Source organism: Psittacula echo, assembly GCF_963264785.1.
Source record: "Psittacula echo genome assembly, chromosome: 1".
NCBI lineage: Eukaryota > Metazoa > Chordata > Aves > Psittaciformes > Psittacidae > Psittacula > Psittacula echo.
Window position 1 is genome coordinate 128,818,870 of NC_137735.1, and position 21,486 is coordinate 128,840,355.

Consider the following 21,486-nt stretch of genomic DNA (forward strand, 5'->3'; position numbering starts at 1 on the left):
AAAAAGGAACATGATGAAGCTTGGTCTTTTTTCAGTTTGAGGATGTTCAGCAGTAACAGGAATACCCAGGAAAGTATTCATGTGGTGGAAATCACACCCAAGTAACCTACAAAATACCCAACACCTGGTAAATTCACTATGTCTTTAAAGGCTACATGGTAAGATAAACCAGCATGAAGACTCAGGTTCATTTTTCAAGCTGCTGAAAGGGAAAAAGATAACTACTATAAGGGAAAAAGATGCTACATTGTAGGACCATTTTGTTTTAATTCTTTCGGGAAACTGCTAGGGGCAGCGGTTGAACTTAGATAGAGAAACGCTAAAATCTGCTTCACGGAACACTGCAAGCTACCCAGTCTTGAAGGTGCTAGAGTTAAAGCAGATGGCATCACGTCCTCCTCCTCTCTGACTAGAAGTCAGAAGAACAAGAGAAGGGTTCACTAAGAAAGGAGAGGTAAAAAAAAAAAAAAGGAAGCTGTTCCAGATGCTCAACAAGAGGGCCATGAAGTTTTAAATGCTTAATGGAACCCCGATTCTCTCATCACCTATATACTCAGACTTCACTAGGATGCATACAACAGCTCAAATAAGACAATTTTTAGTAGCAAATCTCATTTTAATGCATTCTTCCATTTAGGTATTTATAGCCACACCTTCCTGTCTCCTCTAATGTTCTTTTATCTTCCCCTTTTTCCTTTACAGCAGTTAGTTGTCTCACCTCAATCTTCTATTCAAACTGACTCACGGTTCTTGAAATCAATTTAAAGAAGTCTTTGACATTTCAGTCACTATTCAAGGCAATCTTTCAAGAGTCCCTGTTATGACATTGAATTTCAACAGTTCCCAAATGTATCTCCCCTTTCATTGATCCTCTCCTTCGCTGAGGGCCAAAGATACTCTCACAATGTATTTCTTTCTCATCGCAGTATGTGGATCCTGAGTGGAAAGGCTCTTTTCTTTTAGTACCTGAAGCAGGTCTGGGACTTAAGACAGAGTTTTACAGTGACAGGAGATGAAACAGCCGGGGCTTTCAAGTATGCAATTCACGTGAAAAAAAATCAGTTAATGTCTTGCTTTCACTTTGACCCTCTTGAGTTTCAGTCTTCCAGTAGCAGCACATTTTAAAACTGCATTACCTCTTTTAAAAATTCACTACAAGTAGTAATGTACAACCCATTACTTAGACTATTTGTAACGGTCTATCTGGGTGCAGATCAAGTCACGAAGCATAATCACTGTAGAGAGTGAAAGAAAAATTACCTTTTCTTTTTAAACACCTTTATGTTTACCAGAAATTAATGCAATGCTGCAGTTTCCAGTGAGTAGAACTGAGGAACCATCAGAAGACACTAAGGACTTACTGAAGTCATTCTCCTGCAATGATTGGTGCCAAACAATCTTCTGCTTCACCAAAACTAGTTGTTTGCCTTCCCCCCTCCCTACACACATACCTTCTGAGCGAGCCCTGGCTCTTTCCATGTCAACATCATCTTTTCAATTTACTAAACTATAACCCTGCAGAGGACTTTCTCCCCAAAACCCCGCTCTGCCTGAAAGGTTCAGTCTACTTTGTATAGTGTCACCCAGACAATGGAAACAAGGAAAGTGCTTTTGTAATGTCTGGACCTATTCCTTTGTGAGACAAGGTTCTGAAATGAATTTGATCACAGAGGAGCCCTCACATCCTGATGGCACAAACTAAAACTGCGAGCAAATAGTTGGCTGGATCCCCCTCTCTGCACAACACTGCCAGACATCTTCCAGTTCATTAGATGGAAACCCATCACAGAACTTGAAACAGCACCTAAATTAAGATTTTTGTTAATTTAGTATAGCTGGTGCTGCCAATGAGGGGTGTTCAGAATTACACACACCCCAAAACAATCACTGTGTTTTGCTGTATGTTTCAAGTAAAATAACACTCACATGCTGCTGACTTACAGCCTAGTTTTCCAGCAGAACAAGGATTTACCAATTATATCTATTTTAGTTTCCATCATTCATTTCGAAGCTACTTGCCAGTATCAAGTGACAGGGTATGGAATTCCCAAAGACACTAAGTTTTCACCTGTCTCACAAAAAATAAACTCATGAGCAAAGACAACTAGGAAGCAGCAAGAAAAAGCCTACAGGGTGAAATAAATGATATCACCTTCACAAGCTAGAGAGTAAAAGGCTTTCATAAACAGTTGGCTGTTTAATGAGGAAAAAGTAAACCCTATTCTGACATATTTTAGATTAACCTTTCAGATGAGAGCATGTTTAATGCTTAGTCAACAGCTCATTTAAAAACAGAAACTAGTACTGATCATTGTTAATATATGATGATGAAACCTCCTACAATCAAGAGCATGACCTCTGAGCTACTCAAGCTGGTATTGCATCCCAGAGACACTGGACTTCTATATCTCTTCTCCTGTTATTCCTTCCTTACTTCTACAGGATCTCACTTTCATGTTATTTGTCTTTATATTCAGAATAATCTTCATCCTCCTATCATGACAATAATCCCTTTCAAAAAAAAAAAAATCAAGAAAATCCACATTCCTTTAGATGTCTATTGACAAACTATTTTGGCCTATCTAGCAGGCTGTGAGCAACCCAGAATGAGCTGCTCTTTTTCCCTTTGATTCCAAGGGAACATCTTGGTGTACCACCCTTACAGACAGCTGGAACCAAGCTCTTCACTGGTTTTCTCAAGATCTCTGACCAGAGGATAACAGCTCACTAGAGGTGAACATCCTGCAATTAAAACTTAAAATCTTACCCAGCTGAATGAGCTGATGGCTACTCGAAGAAAATATATAAATAGAAGGGAAAATTCATTCTGAACAGGATACGGCTTTTTCCAATCTGTCTGGGTAAACAAAGGAAAAACTTAAGGAAATATGTGATAGAATTATCCTAACAGTTTTCCTTTCAGGAGGAGTCTGAAACAGTCTGACTCCAGAGCTGTTTCTTTTTTGAATTTGTGAAGTGGCACAGACCAGCACAGTTCTAAGATCAAGTTCAGCTCAACTAACTTTCAGTACACAAGTCACCCAATTTGAAGATCCATATGCCCTAACCAATCCCTATTGTCAGCTGAGAGAGACTGGAACATTGAGGATTTGTTCAAGCCACTCAATGCCCAGATCCAGAGATCCATGCATCAGCTTGGTTCACTGAACCCATGTTTTGAACACCAATATACAGTCTTTGTCAGGGCCTGAGCTTCTTTGCTGTGGTATGAACTCCACAGCTTGAAGTTCTGGCTTTAACTTCTCAGCTTCTAAAGCACAATGCCATTTCAAGAAATAAGATTGTTCTAGGCAACGAAGAGAGGCTGGTAGGGAATGTGATGTGCAAGGGCAGCCTTAGCTGCAGGGACCATAAAATGGTGGAGTTTTTGATGTTTAGGGCAGTGAGGAAGGCATGCAGCAAGCTCACCACCCCAAGACTTCAGGAGAGCAGACTTTGGCCTCTTCAGGGGTCTGCCTGATAGAGTACCAGGGAATAGAACCCTGGAGGGAAGAAGGGCCCAAGAACACTGGGTAATATTCAAGGATCACCTCCTCCAAGCTCAGGAGTGATATATCCTAACAAAGACAAAGTCAGGCAAAAACGCCAGGAGGCCTGCATGGATGAACAAGGAGCTCCTGGACAAACTCCACAGAAGGAAGCCTACAGGAGGTGGAAGCAAGGACAAGTAGCCTGGGAGGAATACAGAGAAATTGTCTGAGCAGCCACGAATCTGGTCAGGAAAGCTAAAGCCCTGACAGAATTAAATCTGGCTAGGAACATCAAGGGAAACAAGAACAGCTTCTAAAGGTATGTCACTGATAAAAGGAAGACTAGGGAAAACATGGGCCCTCTCCAGAAGGGAACAGAAGACCTGGATACCCAGGACATAGAGAAAGCTGAGGCACTCAACAACCTTTTTGCCATGGCCTTCACCAGCAAATGCTCCAGCCACACCACTCTCATCGCAGAAGGCAACAGCAGGGACTGGGAGAATGAAAAACCATCCACTGTAGGAGAAGATCAAGTTGAAGACCATCTAAGGAACCTGAATGAGCACAATTCCATGGAACCTGATGAGATGCATTCACAGGCCCTGAGGGAACAGGCAGGTGAAGTGGCTAAGCTGCTGTCCATTATGTTTTGAGAAGTCATAGCAGTCTGGTGAAGTTCCTGCTGACTGGAAAATGGGAAACATAACCCATTTTTAAAAAGGGGGGAAAAAGGATGATCGGGGCAACTACACACCAGTCAGTCTCACTTCAATGCCCGACAAGATCATGGGACAGATCCTCCTGGAAACTATGCTAAGGCGCCTGGAAAATAGGGAGGCAGTTGGTGACAGCCAACACGGCTTTACTAAGGGCAAGTCATGCCTGACAAATCTGGTGGCTTTCTATGATGGGGTTATGGGGGAAGAGCAACTGACATCATCTACCTGAACTTGTGCAAAGCATCTGATGCTGTCACACACGACATCCTTGTCTCTAAACTGGAGAGACATGGATTTGACGGATGGACCACTGTGGAATAAAGAACTGGCTGGATGGTCACACTTAAAAAGTTGTGGTCAATGCCCTAATGTCCAAGTGGAGACCAGTGACAAGTGGTGAAAACCATTCTATGATTATATTAAGGAATTCCCTAGATCAGGAAGTATTTTCAGTTTTAAGCCACAGAATCTCCAGCCAGTGGACTCCAGATGTGGGTTTTTTCTCCACATTCTAGACACAGAACAAGTTTCCTGCTTCAGAAATGAAAGAAAAGAATCTGCATTGGTCCTTGGAAATGCAAAGAAGTAAAACCACTGTGGTTTACAAACTGGGTTCAAAGACCCTGCCTCACTTGCTGCTCTGAATATGGCTTTTAACACTTGATGTTGCTTTTCCCACTATTCATTACCACTAAAAGAAATACTCATGATTCACAAGAATTCTTAAGAAACCTTTCTCTGTTTCCCCTGGTAAAATTAACATAGCCGGAGTTCCACAGGTTCCGTTTGCAGCCCTTTATGCACAATCAGAGGTTAGAATTCTTAAATCCTGCTATGTAAAGCCACAAGAAGACAGAAAGGCAGAGCTGAATCTTGCAGTTCAGGTTTAAAACACATCAAAGTATTTTACTAATACCCTAAGCACATTTGATGATAAAAACCATTTATGCACTGAAGTCTACATTCTTCTTTCTAGTCACTTTTCAGACCACTGCCTTCACATTTGATTATCTTTAAAAGCTAAAGGAATCAGTAACTGTCACTACATAAACCTCCATATAATACTTTTCAGTTGTTTCTGAATGTCTTGTTACAAATGTTTTGACCACAGTCCTAACAGCTTCTAGCTAGTAGTTTCATAAATAAATCATGCTTCTTCCTGAAGTTTTATCTATTGACTAAAAACCATCCAAAAAAAGCCCCAAAACATAAACCAAGTAATTCCTGAAGCCAATTCTTTTTACCTTGTTCATCAAGAAGCTTTTTTGTAAGATCTTCTGCCTCATCTCCACAGTCTAACTCCAGGGCATCATCATTAATATCCAGGTTCTCCAGCTCCAACTCCAAATCCTCACTCCCAGGTGCTTCCTTATTATCTTTGGCATCTTTTGAATCTATTTAAAAGTTCAATAGAAATATTAAATTATTAAATACATGCAGGCATCATTAGAATACAGGAAGACTCACGTTGCTAAACCTGTGTCTCTTTACTGTCTTAGTCTTGGTGAAAGGAAACAGGCAAAGAATATCTACTTCTTGAGACTAGGATGTGTCATCTGTTAGGTCTCAGTGATTTGAGATCCTTCATATAGCTTTACTCCAACGCCTGAAAACTGCAAACACCTACCTACGTTAAGGACTGTTAAGGATTGCCAACAGGTCTTAGTGCTTTGGTTTGCTCGGAATTATACCTGGTACATCTTCAATGGGTGACATGCATATATTCGAACGGCACAAGATATTCAGAAATGTAGCACAAGATATTCAGAAACTTGCTCACCACAAATTATTTCATTAAAGACTCATTACTTCCATCAAATTTGCATATCTATTAGACAATACATCTTTAATACTCATTGAAGCATTCTACCTCTTGATTCATCTTTGCCAGAATCCTTGTTCTGGGAACATTTTTCGTTATCCTTAAACAAAATTGCTGGTACAAAAGCCTTTAAGTCGATGAGATTTTCATAGAAGTTTCTGGCGTCTTCATCTTCCCAGATACCCCCCTCCAAGTCATATTCTCCAGGCTTTCCTGGTGTGAAAATATCAATGCCAGGTCCATGTTCTGCAAAACCAATGAAACCACAAGAAAGTTACTCACACGAATTTCTGATCTTCTAAAAGGAGACACCTTTGAAGATTAAAACCAAAATGCTTTTAGAAACATTTATTACCACCACTGTTTCAACTGAAATATTGCAATCTGTACTTTAAAATGCTTTTAACTACCCAATTGTAATATCAGATGCATCAGTAAGTTATCTTAAAATTGCAAATTTTACATTGATAGAAAACACAGTATCAGAGTAAAAGTCAAATCAAGTCAGTCAAGTGAAATCAAGCAGCCCATTATGTGGTTTTAGAAAGAAAAGCTGTACCAGACTTTAACCACATTAACACAGAAAGTAATCACTGAGTATGATGAACTGTACCCCATGGTATTGCAAGAACAGATGTTTAAAAATAATAATTTTAAATTTAGAGGCGTGCAGGAAACATATTTTTTTTAAGCTCAAGATCACTTTAGACAAAAGGGGCACTCCACAACATCTCTGAATCCAAGATCCGAGATTTACAGCATTCAACAACTCTGCCAGTTAAAAGCTGCACTTCTCAGGAGGTCGGAGAGCCACCTAGCGACATATCTGGTTTAACAATATGTTCCTGCTCATAACATCATGACCCAAAATATACTTCAAACCCATTTTTGAACAATATCAGAATTTAAAACTCTAACATATATAGTCCTTTAAGTATTTAAAAATGCATTAAATTAAATGGAAATTATTAGGTCAAAATGATTTTCCATTTATTCTTATATTACCTGAAACAAATCTAAAGGGATATTACTTAAGCTACCGTAACTACATGGCATATACAATAGTTATGGTTACGTGTTACGTTTAATTACTTTAATTAAAATAATAATGTAATATTCATTCATTGTCATCCTTAAAGGGGAAAGCCTAATTAAAAAGAAATCAATGGAAAGAACACATCAGTAAGAAGGTTTGGTTGGCTTTCCCACCACATCCAAGCCAAGCGCAGCATTCCCTCTGCTTCCTTTAGAAGATGGCCTACCCTCAGGTGCTGGTTTCTCTTGGGGAAGGTCAGGCATATTTTCATCCAAAAGATCAGCCAGAGACTGAGAATTTGCCAACAGCTTCTGATATGACATTGCAAATTCCTCATATTGCTTGTGCCGATCTTCACTCAGCTCTCCTTTGGAGTGAAGGATGCGCCTACAAAATCAAGTGACAGTAAGGCAATCTTTAAAATCTACTTGAGCTACACTGAACTACTATCAACTTCTGTGAGCAGAGCTGACCTCTCTTGAGCAGAATTCTAGTTTAGACCACAGTAGCAAAAATTGGAGCAACACAACTTTTTCTTCCAAACAACCATATTGGATTACTGACTTCAGTATCGAGTTCAGTACAGTTACAGAAGCTTTAACTTCAGTGTCCCAACGAGAAAAGGTAACTTATTTTTTGCCATGGTTATCCTGTAATAGTCCTGCACTATGAAAAGACTTGTAGTAAATTAAAAACATTCAGTTTAGATGAAAGCCGGATAAAAGTTGCTTTATATCTGTAACAACACATTTCCATCATGTTCAAATGACTCAATGGGCAATCACTGCCAGAGGCTCAGACAAGTTGTATGTTAAAAGCAGCCTGTTCATTTCCCAACAAATCAAGTTATTTCAAGGCTACCAGTCCAAATGAAGAGCAGTTTGGGGTTTTTCTTTTATGAAAATATCCATACTTATTTTCCATTTCATTTTTAAAACTGAAATCTGTTCTCAAAAGCAACTTGCATTTGAAGGAACAGAATCACTGCTGGCACACAATAAAGTACAACTCAATTTTCTTACCAAACTACAATTAAGGCTATTCTGGATTTTAAACAAAAATATCAAGAATTTTCAGTAGTTTGAACCAAATATACAGAACAAGGTAATATTTGCTAGTACAAAGATTTTGCCTTCTACAGAAGACTGGTTAAAGACTGTCATCCTTGATTTTGGGGTAACTAAGAATAAGCTGATTGCCCATTACCAATGCTCCAGTTTGTCCTCATCTTGGGCTCCTACTACTGCAAAGTTACAAACAAGCTCAGATCAAACACGGGTTTTCAAAACAGAAAGCTTTTCAAAGGACAGAATGAGCTTGCCTAGCAAGATTCCAATGTGTTTCACAGTAGCTTGAATAATGCTGGTAACATTGGACTAACCAGCTGTAACCACTGACAATGCACCCTGCACTGAGATGAAAGCATCAGAAGAAGTTTGAAATAAGGTGCAAATGTCCTAATTCCTAAAGGAGGTTGTATCATCACATTACCTTTAGGCTTTCATTAAGCACTAAGTATACTATCATGTTCTTGCCAAAATCCCAAACATTTTATGGCCTAAACTTCCAGACTAGTTTAAGCAATGTAAGTTGAAGGATATCAATCTTGGCTTTTGCCAGTTCCAGGCTGACTATAAAATAGAAATCATCTTCTTACACAACATATTCACAGGGCAAGCAACAAAATCTCTTGTATCTGCTGAGAACCAAAACTTGGCACATGTGTCTTGCTAGAGGGCAAGAAGCAAAAGTTCTATTTCTTGTCCCTCACACACCTATGTAACACGTATCACCTGCTCCTGCAAAGTAGAACAAGAAAAATTAACTAATCAAATAACCCCTGATAATTTCTGAAGTGCAGTAGTGCAGTTTGGATTCAGGAAACATGCGAAGTGCCAATTCACAGCCTTTCCACAGATACAGCTATCCACTGCATACTTACTATGAGTTTAAAATATAACAGAAGCCTCAAACAGGATCACGGAAGCTGTGCTGTTACTAAAAACCAAAAAAGCAAAGCGCTATAACAACAGTACAAGAGGTTCAATTCTCAGTTTCAGTTCCCAAAAGACAAGTGTTAATAAATTCAAAGACACTAAAGCATCCTGAACAGATTTCAAAAGCATAATTGATTTTAATACAATTAAAAGTACAGCACACAGTACTTCTCTCACTGCATGCCTCTTCAGAACTTCATGCAGCGCCACAATGCAAGTTCAGCAGATTTTAAAAACATCCTTTAGACCAAAGCAGCTTCTTCTCATATCTAACACTCATTTTTTAAAACTCCCAGCAGAATTTCCGAAACAAATGGTAGCTTCCAGTGACACAGCCTGCACAGAGTTTGCTGTGCCCTCAGCTGTGTAACCAAAAAGATCACCAGGCTCTACTGTCAAAGCATAACTCAAGGTAATTCTAATTATCCACTTGCAGAAACCCTTGTGTCTAATAATGCTTTCATTTTACCTATGATTCAGCAGATAACACAATATCAAAGCACTGCTGAGGTTAAAATCGTATCATAGAATCACAGACTGGTTTGGGTTGGAAGGGACCTTAAAGCTCATCTAGTTCCAACCCCCTGCCATAGGCAGGGACACCTTCCACTAGAGCAGGTTGCTCCAAGGCCCATCCAACCTGGCCTTGAGCACTGCCAGGGATGGGGCGGCCACAGCTTCTCTGGGCAACCTGTGCCAGTGTCTCACCATCCCTTATAGTTAGCATATTAATTTTCAACTCAACCAACAAACCTAAACAATTTGAGTTATTTTAAGCTCTCCTGACACAGATAAACTCAAGAGGTATTTACCTGACAATATATCATAACCTAAATATATGAAATTGTTGATGCACAGGAAGGCACAGTTTGCTCCCTGTTCACTTCACTGGTTCTGGACTAACAGTAGGCATAAAAGCTGTGGCTATCAGCAAAGTAGATGAGGTTTCAAATATACAGAGCACTGTTTTTTCCAATAGGATTATTGCTTTTTCTTTTTAAAACAAACAAAACCAACCACCCCAAACAACCAAAAACTAACACCCCAAAAAACCAAAAAGCAACCAACCAACCACACAATCACAGTTTAGGAGTATTACTATAACATTCACAAACTTACAAGTTTCTGCCCTGCACTTCCATAGCTGCAATGCCAATATCTGTTACAGACATGTTGTAAGCAAATGAAATTAGGCAGGAAATAGTTTTGGTTTCTTGTTTCTTTAACAAAACTTATTCCCCAACTTTTATTAAACAGTTAAACACCTTAAAATTCAGATAAATAACAGGATTATCTTAATCCAGTGAGCAATTATAGTTCTTTACATTCCTTTCCCAAAACAAAGCTGTACACACAGTTGATAGGGATAATTCAGATAAGGTGCATGAAGAGGTCTTTAGTCTGATCTACTCAAAGCAGGCTCACTGATGAGATCAGACCAGGCTCAGAGCTCTATCCAGTCATTTTTATCTAGTGTGCACTTAAATATTACCATGTATTTCCCTCTCCCAGATCACTCACATTCTTTCTTCATGGTTTCTTAACATTCTTTCTACATCCTGGAAATATTTTTCACTTTGTTGCCTACTGTACAAACTTTATAACACTCAGTCAATAACATCCCACCCAGAACCAATATGCCCAGAACCAATCATAATTCTGTATACAAGTGTAAAAGTTATATCCATTAACTTAAAAAAAACTCCAACCAAATGACTAAGTCACAACACCACAATTTAAAGTAAAAGATATTTGCAGAATTAATAGTAGCTCCCAAGTCAGTTGATGGTCCTGCGAAATACAACACTTAACTTGAGGCCGGACAGGACTGCAGAACAATAACTGCCAGCACAATGGATCCAAGTTCAAAGCCCAGGTTTGGGAACATTAAATGTTAATGTATTCCACACATACATTTGTCTCTGGATCGATGTTCAGCTTTTCAGTTGAAACCTGGGCCTACACATGCAGCAACATGTTCATTTCTATCTGCCTGGAATGCTTCCAAAAGGATTTAATAATGATCGTGTTACAAGACCAGCAGTTGGGTTTGGGCTGGCTCCAATAATGACAACTCAGGATGCTTTAAAGAAAGGGCAAAAGATTATTAAACAATGTCATAATGGTAGCAATTACTCAGATCTCAAAGGTTTGTGTACTCATACCCTTCAATATTAGTATTTCATACAGACATTTAAGAGGATTTGAATCAAACTGTCTATAAACTCCAGTATTTTAATATATATCAATTTGCCCACACTAAAGTGTAAGGGATACCTAGTTAATCTAACTTCATTTTTCCTCCATACTGGTACACTAACAAAAAACAAGCCAAAGCCATCATGGCATATGCTCCGTGTGGGTAGAAAGAGAGAAATCAGATCATGCCAACTGGAAAAGGACAGCACCAGCTGGGGAAGGAGCGTCATTCTCAAGCGCCAAGGAAACATCATGAAATTAATAGAGTTAAAAGAATTAAAGCTAAAGATCAGCCTCCTTTTTCTTTAAAGATATTGAGTCTGTTTGGGTTTTGCTTTTTAAGTATTCAGAGCAAATTTATAACTTTTACTTAGATACATTGCAGAATACACTTCTACACACCATTAACAGACTACATTTGCAAATACTGCAACAAATCTGAGCATTTCATAAATAAACTACTTTTTTCTCAATAAATAAAAAGCAACATTTGAGTGTCACCTGTTTTGTCTTTCAATATTTTGTAGCTCCCTGTGGTCCCTTTTCAGGTGTTTGGTCAAAGATGTAAAGTATTCCTTCAACAAATTCTGGAAGGGCTGTTGTTTCTCTGGGCTAATTATCTCACTAGGAGGAAAGCTCAAGTTAAACTTCTCTGCAACAGTTTTGACTTTCCTTGGTACTAAACCAGCAATGTCATCTCCACAGTGCCGACAAAAGCTGATAACCACAGAAACGTGAGTGTGGGATTCTCGATCAGCGTTAATAATGTTTTTAAGCTGCTCATAGATTAAAGACAGACCTTCCTTGTCAGTGAAAATCCCAACTATTGTCAATTCTGCAATGAAACGCAGATCAGTTCTTAACTTGGTAATGTTGGGAGTCTTCTCTTCTTTCCTTGCTTCAAAATGTTTTTTCCAAGACTGAAGTAACGAAGGAGCAAAATCAGCATAGCGCTGGTGAAAGAGGGAACATAAGTGCACGGCACAGTTCACATCTGATATTTTCAGTTTGGCTTCCACAATAGAAGCTACTGCTTCTGCAATGTATTTGCTTAAATTCAGGCTATTAAAGTCATGGGACAAGGAGTCCCTTTGTTGCTCTGTAATGGTTTTGAGCTTCTTAACAAAAGCTGTGTTCTTCTTCAGGCTGGAATCCAGTCTGCTGAAGAAGTTCTCCTCAGGGCGGTTGTCTGGTGCATTCTGGTTTTTGCTGCGAAGCTCTTTCCTCGCTTGATGGCGCTCCCAAGCCTCTTGATGGAGCTGATGGGCTTCCTCTTTTTCTCTAAGAGAAATAAAAGTAATTTTCATTACAGAAGCTGATTTCAGGTTAACAGTTCAAAGGAAAAAAAGGCTTAGTTGGAAACCTCTCAGTAGTTCTAAACATAATTTCCCCTTAATAGTCTGGTTTTAAATATTAAAAGTTAATCCCAGAAAGCTAAAGCACGTGCTAAATAAACTTTTTTTTTTGCTTGTAACAAAGTGAAATTTATCCAGTATTTCTATGCAGAACATATTAATCCCAACAAACTTTAAGATATAAACATAAAACTCCATTTACTACAGAGAGAGATGAAGTTCTTACAGAAGAGAATAACAACCTTTCTACAGGTTACCAAATTACACAGTGAAGGGAAATCTTTTATTCTCAGACTACTTAAAATCCTAAGTAGGTGAAATACATCTGTACCAGATGGAACTTGGCAATGACATTGCCTGACTCTTAGAAAATGATGTATTTCAAACGTAACATCCAGAAATTGGCTTTGCTGGTCTAAAGACGTTATCTTCAACACTGTAGTACCTTTTGATAATGTATTAAGAAACAGTGTCTTGGTAATAGGGCGCCTCCTAACTGGCCTACAGAGATATCAAAGCTCTGTATTATAGACTAAAGTAACAGAGGTTAGAGGTGAAAACTCAGAACTATGTGGAAGTCACAAAGCATACTGAGCTAGCCATGTAGAATTTATAATGCTACATACAACTTATTGTAAGTCAAACAGTTCATCTCTTATAATTCTGCCCACAACCCTGCCAGCAGGACTACAGCATTCAGCACAATTAAACCATTAAAAGACAACCTACTTCAGTTGAGCAGCTGCTTCTTCTAGTTTCTTTTTCTCTTCCTCCTCTTGTTTCTTTTTCTCCTCTTCTTCAAGTTTCTTTTTTTCTTCTTCTTCTTTCTTCTTCTGCTCTTCTTCTGCCTTTACTTTATCCTCTTCTTTTTTCTTCCGCTCCTTGTCTTCCTTTTTTCTTTTATCCTCTTCCAGTTTTTTCTTTTTGTCATCAGGAACCTTTAGAGTCTCTCTCTTCATGCCAACCTTGACATCTTCTTTTGGCTTGTCCCTGGTGCTCACTGGTCGCCTTTCAGCAAATTCTTTTTCTTTATTATTTAAGGGAGATTCTTTTTCTTCCATATTTGGTGGCTTTTTGCGCTCAGCTGGCATTGTGTTACCCAGGCAAGCCTACAGAAACACAGGAGAAGAAGTACTTTTAACTTATTGTCGATACATTACTCTCTTCTACAGTCCATCCATACTCACTTGGTTCTTAACTAAGATAACTCTGACTTACAAGAATAAAATACAGGTTTCAGGCAAGTTTTCTTGAGCTAAAGAACGGACCTATAATGTGTAAAAACTAATCATTTTGCCAGTGTTTTATTTTCAGCATGAATTGTGATGTAAAAACACCTGAAGTTTCTAAAACCAGGGGAATACAAGATCTTGGAACGTAAACAGAACTCCATCTGACAAAACATCCAAGACTGTTGAAAGCACATGCACCTGAACTTCACTGACCTTTCTACACATCTCCTAAGAATGATCCCCCTTCCACTACCTCTACTTCAGATCACAGGATAGCACGTATTAGATGGAACCTCAAGTGGTTTAACCCCCTGCTCAAAGTAGGGTCAGCCATGAGGTCAGAGAAGATTGCTCCAGGCTTGAAAACTGTTCTGGTTTCAGCTGAGTTAATTTTCTTCCTTCCTAGTAGCTGGTGCAGTGCTGTGCTTTGGTATTAGTCTGAGAATAAATTGATCACACACTCAATGTTTTAGCTGTTGGTAATCAGTCCTTACTCTAAGTCAAGGACTTTTTAGTCTCTCATGCTCTGCCAGTGAGGAAGAGCAGAAGAAGCTGGGAGGGAGCAGAGACAGGACATCTGATCCAAACTAGCCAAAGGGATATTCCACACCATAGAAGGTCATGTTCAGTATAGAAACTGGGTAGAGTTGGCCAGAACAGGCTGACCACTGCTTGGGAATGAGCTGGGCACGGGTCAGCAAGTGGTTAGCAGTCATATTGAGCATCGCTTGCCTCCCTTGGGTTTATTCCTGCTTCCTTTTATTATGATTATCTTTTCTTTTATTTCCATTATTAAACTGTTCTTATCTTAACCCACAGGTTTTGCCTCCCCTCCCCCCCCGATTCTCCTCTCCATCCCACTGGGAAGAGGGGGGAGTGAGTGAGCAGCTGCCTGGTACTTAGTTGCCATTTGGGGTTAAACCACGGCACAACTGCCAAGGAAGAAGACTGCAGTAACCCTCCAGCCAACCTGCTTCAGTGCCTGACTGTCCTCACTGTGAAAAGGCATCATCTTGGTCCCCTCTTTCCTCACACCTCCCAAGATCTCCCCAATCACCTCACTCTTCCATACAGCCCAAGTAACAGCTGGCAGAGCACACTGTGCTGAGACGTACACACAAACCTCCCTGCCAGCAGAATGAATGGAAATGATAGCAGATACGCTACAATTATCAGGAGTTATCAAAGGCTCCAGTTTGTATCTCTTTCTACTCAACCAATGTTTTTCTGGGGACTTGTAGGAGTTAATTTAGCATCTTTGGGGTTTCTAGCCCTCTAAGCCTTAGTTTCATTTGGCTCAGGATATAAAATTACAACATATAGTGACCAATGAAGGGTAGAATCGTATAACAATTCAGATTGGAAGGAAACTGGGAAGGTTACCTAGTTCAAGCCCTTGCTCAAAGCAGGTACAGTCAAATCAGGGGTTTGGCTAGCTATGTTCAGCGTATCTCCAAGGACAAACATATAACAGCCCCCTCTGTGCCTCTGTTCAAGAATCCCAATAACCACACTGTGAAAAAGCTTTTCCTGATAAAATGTCGAAATTTGCCATGCCCTGTCTTGTGTCAGTTTCTTTCCATCCTATTCCTGTATAGCTTTGACAAGTATCCAGCTCCACCTTCTCCATACTCTCCTGTTAGGTTTTTGTAGACCGTAATAAGACTTCCTACTCTCACAGATTAAAAACCCCAGTTCTCCAAGTCTCCTAATGATCTTGGTGGCCCTCCAATGGACTTCTCCAGCATGTCAACACCTTCCTCAGAAGAGAGAATCACAACTGGATGTGGTGTCCAGATTTGGGTTTGTAAGTACCAATAGAGGGGAAGACTCACCTTCCCCAACCTGCTGGGTAACTCTTGTTACTATAGACCAGAATGCAGCTAACCTTAATGCAAGGGCATTCTGCTGACTCATGTCCAGGATCAGAGAGGGACAGACAGGACTGAAAGAGGCAATTACTACCACCTAAACCTTATTTACCTCAGGCTAAATCAATTTCTATTTGTAGAACCCAACATAATGTAGAGCACTTCTAAGATTATTTTTAACTACTTTGAAAGCTATTTCTAGGTAAGATATCACACTAATGAGTATCTCTGTTTCTAACAAAACAGTAGATTTGTACACTGACTATCCCATATGGAATGCTGTGTTACAAATTTGAAGATGCTTGTCCAGGTCTTCTGAAGAAAAAATTGTTTGCATAACTTCACAGGATATTCAGATATGGACAGTGAGAACTTACCACTGGAAAACCTATTCAGGACTTGGCCTCTCTGACAGTAACTGGCAACAGCACCATGAAGAAATGTTTCTGACACTGATTTATGGAAGCTATCCTAATCAAATCAGCATTTCTTAAACAAGTACTGGCAATTTTGGCTCTCTAACGCATGTCTGCAACTAAAAAACTTCACAGCTCAGCATCTCAGAACTACTTAAGATTTTAAAAACACTGATCTACATCATCTTAAAGCAGTTTTATTATGAAATCAGTACTTACAGAATTGACAAAACCCAGAAAACTAAGCATGTCCCCAAATTCCTTCATATTAAAGGTCTGAACTAATTTTTCCTTTCTCTGTAGGCCAAACAGGTGGGACATGTTCCTCACTGATCTGGGAGGTGCAAATCCTCTGCATGCTCTGTTTCAAACTCAACAATAACTATTTATCAACCTTTTTCCACTACAAATCCACATTGAAAGTTCCACCAGTCTGAGATGTCTAAACTCTCTCTCACCATTTCTAAAAAAATGGGTTTGAAAGGAAAGCTTTTAGCATTCAAATATTTCCATGAGAACACTGCATGAGACTCTCTAATAATTGTATTAAAATGTCTTTCACAAAGAAACCTATTAAACAAACAAAAATTAACACATTTATTAAAAAAATATTTTAGATTCTAAGAGGCAAATTGGGAGCAAAATTTAAAAGAAAAACAAAGGAGAAAAGGGTTGGTTGATTAAAAGAATGCTGGAAAGGCATGTCACAATTCCAATGCTCCAGCTTTTACCCTTGTCTCTCACCTGTTGTTAGTAGGGAAATTCTATTACAATTTGGAAAAAACTAAACTAAATGAAATATCCAACTACACATGGAACTTTTACCAACATGGTCACTTACCAAAACCATTACAGTACTCCAACTCTTAAGAGATGTAGGAACTCAGAATTCTGTTTTAAAGACACATCTGACATTTGCTTGTATAAAAGCAAAAGAGAAGAATGGAATAAACAGAAAAGGGATGGAGCATAATTGGGTACATTGTGGTTTCTACAAGGCAGTATTATCCACGTCTCCCCCAAGAACACTGGTGACTAAAATAACCCCACAGTCTAGTTTATAATAGATTTCTGTCCTGTATCACAGAATATTAGTGTTACAATGCTGCTCTCTACCTGCTAAGTACACAACTCCTTATCTCACAAACCCTTCTGATAAGGCTGCTAGCTCATTTATATGTACCTACCATGGATGGCAGGAGGTGCAGTTGCTGCCTCCAAGCTATACACAGGGTGGTTCACTGGGCAGTACAAGAGCGGTGGCCAATAGCACAGCCAGAACACAACTGTCCACTGAGCTGATGCTGCCACCCTTCCCTCATCAAGAATGGTAACTTAAGACCTTGGTACTTTGCTCAGCTATCAGTTATCACAAGATGTGCAGAACATTTAGACCTTCAAAGCATCTGCTGAATTCAGCTGAAACTGGCCAAAAGGTTCAAAAGTTGTGGGAAGCAGATTAAAAAGGAAACAGAAGGCAGCAGGCTTGCCTGGGTCTCATTTCCATAGGCAATAAGGCTGAATATACATAGTTTGGGCCAGATTAAGAAACAGTAAGGAAACATTCAGAGTAAAGCATTAAGAGAACTTTTATTTAATAGATAATATTTATGTGAAGGCACTGATGAAAAGGCACAATAACAACATGAACTTCATAAGGTAATAGATACAAAGAACACGCACTTGCAGCTGAAACTGAGAAAGGACAGAGAAGACAGACACAAGGGTCCATATTCGTTTGGACTTTTGGCAGTCCATTTCCATAGTGACACTTAGATGCCTTTACACTCTTGTCATCTTGGTTTCATCATTTACACATATTATTTTCCAGGAGAAAACTATTTCTCTTGATTTTTCACTATTTGACCTACCTTAACTCAATCTAAGTTAAGAAATCTTCTATTGCTCATGAATTTCAACTTCCTGGAATTTGAAAAACTGACTGGATTGGGCTAATGAAACTCTAGGCCCATAAACTCAAGAAATAGTCTTGCAATACAGGCAGTGTTTCAGGAAAAAAATCCATCTGTATACTTATTCTCAAGGAAACCAAAGACTCCTATTAAGTATTCAGCATTATTAATCTAGACACTGTTCAGAATAAAAGGACAACTATCAACACCTTGGCCTGGTATGCCTAAATAACCTCAAATCAATAAAACCTTATTGTTATAAACCAGAATCTCCATCCTTGCAAATACAAGTATGGGAGGGAGAAATTAAACTAAACACATTGAGATATTTCACATTCTTTTTTACTGCTACTGGACATGAAATCAATCACAGAAACATTCCTTTATACAGCTACAGAGGAGATAAAGGAAATAAAGCATGTAGGCAAGATGTCCCATTTCTGACCAGCTGAAAATCCTCAAAGAGCAACAAACTGCTTCATTGCTACAAATCACACCCCGAGAAAAACAAAAATTCCAAAAAGTAAAATTCAATTAAGGTTTCTCTTAAACGAAAGGAGTATTATAAAAATACCATGGTCAATCAGTAGGAAACAAACTTAACAACAAGTTTTGAAAGATGAGACACAAGAGCAGTGCAGGAAATTCTAGAGCAGGTCAAAGAGCCCCCTCTACACAGTGCCCAACCAGCCGAGCACTTTTACTTTCGATACGTCTCCGAGAAGGTGTTTTGCTGTCAGATCTGCAGGAGCGCGCTTCCCACTGAGAAAGAGGCCTACAGGCAAACCACTGACTGCATGCGGAGCAAGAGACTTCCCGGCTAACAGCTCGCCCCTCATGCCAGCTCGCACCCGCGGGCTTCCCCACAACTCAGCACCTCCCGTGCTCTGCCCTCCAGGGACAAACAGCACACCAGTCCCTGCCACCGCCTCCCTGAGCGCTGCGGGTACTCTCACCCTCGCCCGTCCTCCTCCTCCTCACCCTCACGGCCCCTGTACCCTGGGACGCCTCAGCCCCGACGAATCTGCGCCCCGTGCCGCCTCACGGCCCCCACCTAGGGCAGGCCCCTGCGCCCTTCTCTCGCCTTCCTCAGGCCTTCCTCCCCACAACACCACGGCACAGCTCCACCCTTCGGGCCGCCCTCGCCGAAGGCCGATGCCCCCCGCCTCAGGCCCGCTACCTGCGCCCGGCGCGGACATGGGCCCGGCCTCCGGGGAGCGACACCTCCTCCGCCAGCCGCGGCCCCTCCCGGCGCGCGAAGCCCCTTCGCTCCTCTCCCCTCACGACGCCCGCCGCGCTCCCTGCCGAGGTGTCCGCCTACTGCCTGACCGACAGCACCGCCACGACCGAGACCGGAACGCTCGCCCTGCGACGGCCAAGCGCGAATGGAAGAGCAGCGCCGCCGGATCGAGCTGGCACTACGGCCCCGGCCGGTTCGCCAAGCGGAGCTTCCGACTGGCGAGAGTCAGGCAGTGCAGTGGGCAGCCCGGGCTGGGGTCCTGGCTGCTGGCGGAGCTGCTCGGGTTACCGGGAGGTGGCGGAGGCGGAAGTGAGGGGGGGAGGAAGCTTAGTGGCGGCTTGGGGTTGTTCAGATGTCAGCATGATAAAATAGAATCATGGAATCACAAAAGGAACTCGGTTGGAAAATACCGTTAATATCATCAAGCTCACCCGTTCTTCGAGCACTGCCAAGTCCACCACTAAACCATGTCCCCTTGCACCATATCTGCACGTCTTAGGCACCTCCAGGGATGGTGAATCCACCACTGCCCTGCGCAGCCTGTTCCAGTGCTTGACAGCCCTTGTGGGGAAGAAATTGTCCCTAATATCCAATCTAAACCTGCCCTGGTGCAGCTTGAGGCCGTTTCCTCTTGTCCCATCCCTTGTTCCTTGGGAGCAGAGCCCAGCCCCCTCCTGGCTCCATCCTCCTGTCAGGCAGTTGTAGAGAGCGATAAGGTCCCCCCCTGAGCCTTCTCTTCTCCAGACTGAACCCCCCAGGTCCCTCAGCCGTTCCCCATCACATTTGTGCTCCAGGCCCTGCACCAGCTCCGTTGCCCTTCTCCGGCCCCACTCCGGCACCTCAATGTCTCTCTTGCAGTGACAGGCCCAGAATGCAGTGGCATAATAGTTATTAATAATTGGTGATTTAATTACTGTCATCTATTGTGTTTTGCAGTGTAAATCTGGTCTCTCCACTTCATCCTGTCCAATCAGTATCCTTGTCTGGACAACCAAAGGCATTTTACAACGGTAAATTTAGTTCAACAAAAAACTCCCAGGTTATGTGCTCACTGCTGGAGCACCCAAGCACGGTGTCAGCCGTCAGGCAAGTTTAGCGTCACCCAGGTTGGAAAAAGCTGTCACCATGCAGAATTTCAGAGTGAGAATCTGGTATTTATTTTACTTTTAGAATCCAGATTGTGGCAGAAACTCTGCTCTTTGGCATGGGAAGGCATTTACACCTGTCTAGACATACAGTGAACACACACAAGTATTTATTTTTAGCAGGGCCTCTTGTGCTAAGACAAGGGGTGATGGTTTTAAACTAAAAGATGGGACATTCAGTCTGGACATGAGGAAGAAATTCTTTACGATGATGGTGGTGAAACACTGGCGCAGGTTGCCCAGGGAGGTGATGGATGCTTCATCCCTGGAGACATTCAAGGCCAGGCTGGATGTGGTTCTGGGCAACCTGATCTAGTTGAAGATGTTCATGATATTGCAGAGAGGGTTGGAGTAGATGAGCTTTGAAGGGCCCTTCCAACCCAACTATTTTATGATTCTATGATGAATGGTGACAGCGGGCACCGGGCTGGATGTATGTAATGAGATTACTCAGCTGTTAAAGACATGGTTTATTCAGAAGCAAAAGTCAGCCTAAATGTAAGACTCGCTTTACTGGTGCAGAGTTTTGGGGGTTCTCTGCCAAATGGTACAGGACCAGACTGTTTTTTTCACCAGGAAAGAGCTCTCCTCCCTGTTGTCATCACTCATTTTGCCAACACACCTAAAAATCTCTTTCTAGAAAAGTTTGAAAGGAAGAAGTCATGCTTGTTATTGACACATCATTTAGGTGTTCCTACTACACAAAGATTTAATTTACTTGCCAAAATATATTGAGTCATTGGGCTGATAAAACTGATTCACTAGAGGAGAGAAGATCCATGTGCTGAACACATAAAAAAGGGGGTTAAATGGGGAGAGGAACTCCACACTGCTGTTGATGCTGTGATTTCCAAAGGCACCAATCCTTCAGCTTGTCAATGGATGCCTTTGGATTATTCTTTTCTTGGGTCTGGTTTGAAAAGGTGGGCTAAGCATTATATTAGGCTTAAGTACCAGTTTCAGTGTCATTATATCAAGAAATATTAGCTTATTTTCTTTTGAAGCATGATATAGCTGCCTTTTGTAATGTGAATAAGATGTGCTACC

At 40.9% G+C, this 21,486-nt stretch overlaps 1 protein-coding gene across 5 annotated transcripts in view; it reads right to left on the reverse strand.

The window, feature by feature from the left end:
• Positions 1-19,480, reverse strand: part of UPF2 (UPF2 regulator of nonsense mediated mRNA decay) — a gene marked incomplete at its 3' end in the record, with an annotated part of 59,744 nt that extends 40,264 nt beyond the window's left edge. For 2 of the 5 annotated variants that reach the window (XM_080614971.1, XM_080614973.1), the window contains exons 1-6: positions 16,983-17,237; positions 13,352-13,731; positions 11,769-12,548; positions 7,298-7,458; positions 6,084-6,281; positions 5,458-5,607 (exon numbers count right to left, since the gene is read on the reverse strand). In XM_080614971.1, coding sequence (XP_080471097.1) covers positions 5,458-5,607; positions 6,084-6,281; positions 7,298-7,458; positions 11,769-12,548; positions 13,352-13,731; positions 16,983-16,991 — 1,678 coding nt within the window. In that variant the 5' untranslated portion in view covers positions 16,992-17,237. Of the gene's footprint in view, positions 1-5,457; positions 5,608-6,083; positions 6,282-7,297; positions 7,459-11,768; positions 12,549-13,351; positions 13,732-16,982; positions 17,238-17,328; positions 19,045-19,108 lie in introns of those variants that run through there. The other 3 variants (XM_080614975.1, XM_080614974.1, XM_080614972.1) reach the window with 3 other exon arrangements.
• Between the last annotated feature and the right edge of the window lie 2,006 nt (positions 19,481-21,486).